This window comes from Panthera leo, chromosome F2 (genome assembly GCF_018350215.1).
Source record: "Panthera leo isolate Ple1 chromosome F2, P.leo_Ple1_pat1.1, whole genome shotgun sequence".
Classification (NCBI taxonomy): domain Eukaryota; kingdom Metazoa; phylum Chordata; class Mammalia; order Carnivora; family Felidae; genus Panthera; species Panthera leo.
In genome coordinates this window covers 81,621,473-81,623,696 of record NC_056695.1, presented here as the reverse complement: position 1 = coordinate 81,623,696, position 2,224 = coordinate 81,621,473, and the positions used below count along the sequence as shown (strand labels likewise).

The window sequence follows — 2,224 nt, the reverse complement described above, 5'->3', positions numbered from 1 at the left end:
ATGAAGCCAGGTCTGCTGCTCCTCGTCGCACTGGCGGTAGCCACGGGGCCAGGTGGGTGAGGGGCAGGGTGCAGGGCAGGGGCGGGTGGGCAGCTTGGGTCTGTGGGACACGCTCTGGAAGCCTGAGGTTACCGGCCTTTGGGCTCAGGGAATCCTGGACTGAATTTCAAACAAAATGAACCCATGTCTTAGTGGAATCAGACTTAAAATATCGCAGCATCTTCGAATCAGCCCATGGGATCAGACACGCAGAGGGAGAGAGGCTGGGAGCGGTGCTGAGATGCCTCCCCTGGGGAAAGACCGATGTTCCGGTCACCCAGCCCCTGACTGTCTGGTCCCCGGGAAGCCCCTCCTCCCACAGGCTCAGCGTGGTCCGGCTGAAGCCCTGGGCCTTGACTCAGGTCCTCACGGCCACTTCCTCCCGCTGGGGGCAGCCTCTGGCGGCGGGGGGGTGGGGGGCAGCCGTCGTGTCTTGTGAGCTGCTCTCAGCAAGTCTCAGAGCCCTGTGATGTCCCTGGGGAAGGGTCCCCCGTGTACCCAGCACCGCCAGCTCTCTAGACAGGCCCAGCACAGCCCCTCCGCCCGGCACAAGGGGTCCTGGCGTCCCAGGCTCTGGGCAGCCAAGGACTGTCGCCTCCTGCCTCCGGGGACACAGGAGCCCTGGCAGGGCCTGGGGTGTAGGAGGGGCCTGGCGCGGGTCAGGGGCGGCAGAGGGCTCGGTCCAGACAGTGACCCCTGTGCCCCTCGCCCCCCAGCCCTTGCTCTCCGCTGTCACGTGTGCTCCAGCTCCACCAACTGTGAGAAAGCTCAGGACTGTGCGGCCAGCGCACGCTACTGCAGGACCATAACCAAGCGTGAGTGACCCGGGAGCACGGAGCCAGGGAAGGGGGCCCCGCAGGGCACCCCAGAGCTCCGCTCAGGGGCCCCAACGCCGGCAGGCTGGCGGGACGGGTCGGTGATGGGTCGGCCGGGGGGGGGGCGGTGGGGGCCGGGAGCTGGGACTTGGGGTGCTGGGGAGGCCAGACGCGGGGGGAGGGGGGGCGGGGGGCTCAGAGGCAGCTGCCCAGTCTGACTGTGCCCATCCGTTCCAGTGGAGCCCCTGCTGGGGAACCTGGTGGAGAAGGACTGCGTGGAGTCGTGCACGCCCACGCACAACCTTCAGGGCCAGGTCAGCAGTGGCGCGACGGCCACCCGGTGCTGTCAGGGCGACCTGTGCAACAAGAGCCTGCAGAGCAGCGCCCCCGCCCGCAGCCGGCTCAGCGGCCCCGCCCCCGGCCTGGCGCTGGCCCTGGGCCTCCTCCTCGCCGCCCTCCTCTCAGCCCCCAGCCTGTGACCTGCCCATCCCCTTTCCCCGGGGACTTCCAGGCCCCCCGTCGCTTCCTCTCCCGGACTGGGAGATTCCGCAGCCCCTCCCTCACCACGACGGGGGAGGTTCCCGCGACCTGGGCTGGGGGCCCCCTCGGAGGGTCTGGGGCCGCAGCCAGCGAGCCGATGGCCTGGAGCCCCGCCCCCCAGAGAGGATGCACGCGTCCCTTCTGACTTTACATTCATTCTGTTGGGTTTCCATTTTTCTACTTGAACCTCTGCACAGGAATAAATGATCGAAAACCAGCGTGGTTGTGTCTTCCTATTTCAGGAGTGCAGGGGGGAGGGAGGAGGCCATCCCGCCTCACAGGCCCCCAGGGCCTGGGACTTGTCACCCAGGGCCCGTCTTGGCCTCGTGCAGGACTCCTGAAATACCAGTGTCACGCCCCCCCCCCCCCCCCACTCTCAGAGGAGACACAACCCTCCCCAGGCATCTTCTCTGCAGCCCCAGGAGAGGACGCTCCTGGGGGAGGCTTGGGTGGGGGGCACAGGGCAGAAGGCCTGTGACCCAAATGGTCAGAACACACACACACACACACACACACACACACACACACACCTCCACCCTAGGGAGGCTGGCAAAGGGGGCTGTTGAGCTCACCTGGATGGCGTCAGCCCAATGTGGGTAAACTTACCTTGGCCCAACTGCCTGGATCTGGGCCCCGCTGCCCGGGTTCCAGGTCTGCTGCCCGGATCTGGGCAACTGGATCATTGTGTCCCTGTGAGTTCTCAGCACCCCCGCAGATGCCCAAGCAAGCAGCCTGCCCCTTCCTAGGAGGACCAGAGGCTTCGGAGGCCTGCACCCCCTGCCGGGTGGCCACCACCTTCTGAGGCCTCACCTTGGGCTGGACAGAGCCCC

The 2,224-nt window shown here is 67.0% G+C and overlaps 1 protein-coding gene across 1 annotated transcript; it reads left to right on the top strand.

The window, feature by feature from the left end:
• On the top strand, positions 1-1,333 carry LY6D (lymphocyte antigen 6 family member D). Its single transcript, XM_042923134.1, has 3 exons — positions 1-52; positions 756-854; positions 1,092-1,333. The coding sequence occupies exons 1-3, from the start codon at positions 1-3 to the stop codon at positions 1,331-1,333; spliced, it is 393 nt and encodes a 130-aa protein (XP_042779068.1).
• Positions 1,334-2,224: the final 891 nt, after the last annotated feature.

Coding starts and splice junctions, on each gene's coding strand:
- LY6D (XM_042923134.1), top strand. CDS start 1: ATGAAGCCAGGTCTGCTGCTCCTCGTCGCACTGGCGGTAGCCACGGGG. Junction 53..755: donor GGCGGTAGCCACGGGGCCAG/GTGGGTGAGGGG, acceptor CTCGCCCCCCAG/CCCTTGCTCTCCGCTGTCAC. Junction 855..1,091: donor CTGCAGGACCATAACCAAGC/GTGAGTGACCCG, acceptor CATCCGTTCCAG/TGGAGCCCCTGCTGGGGAAC.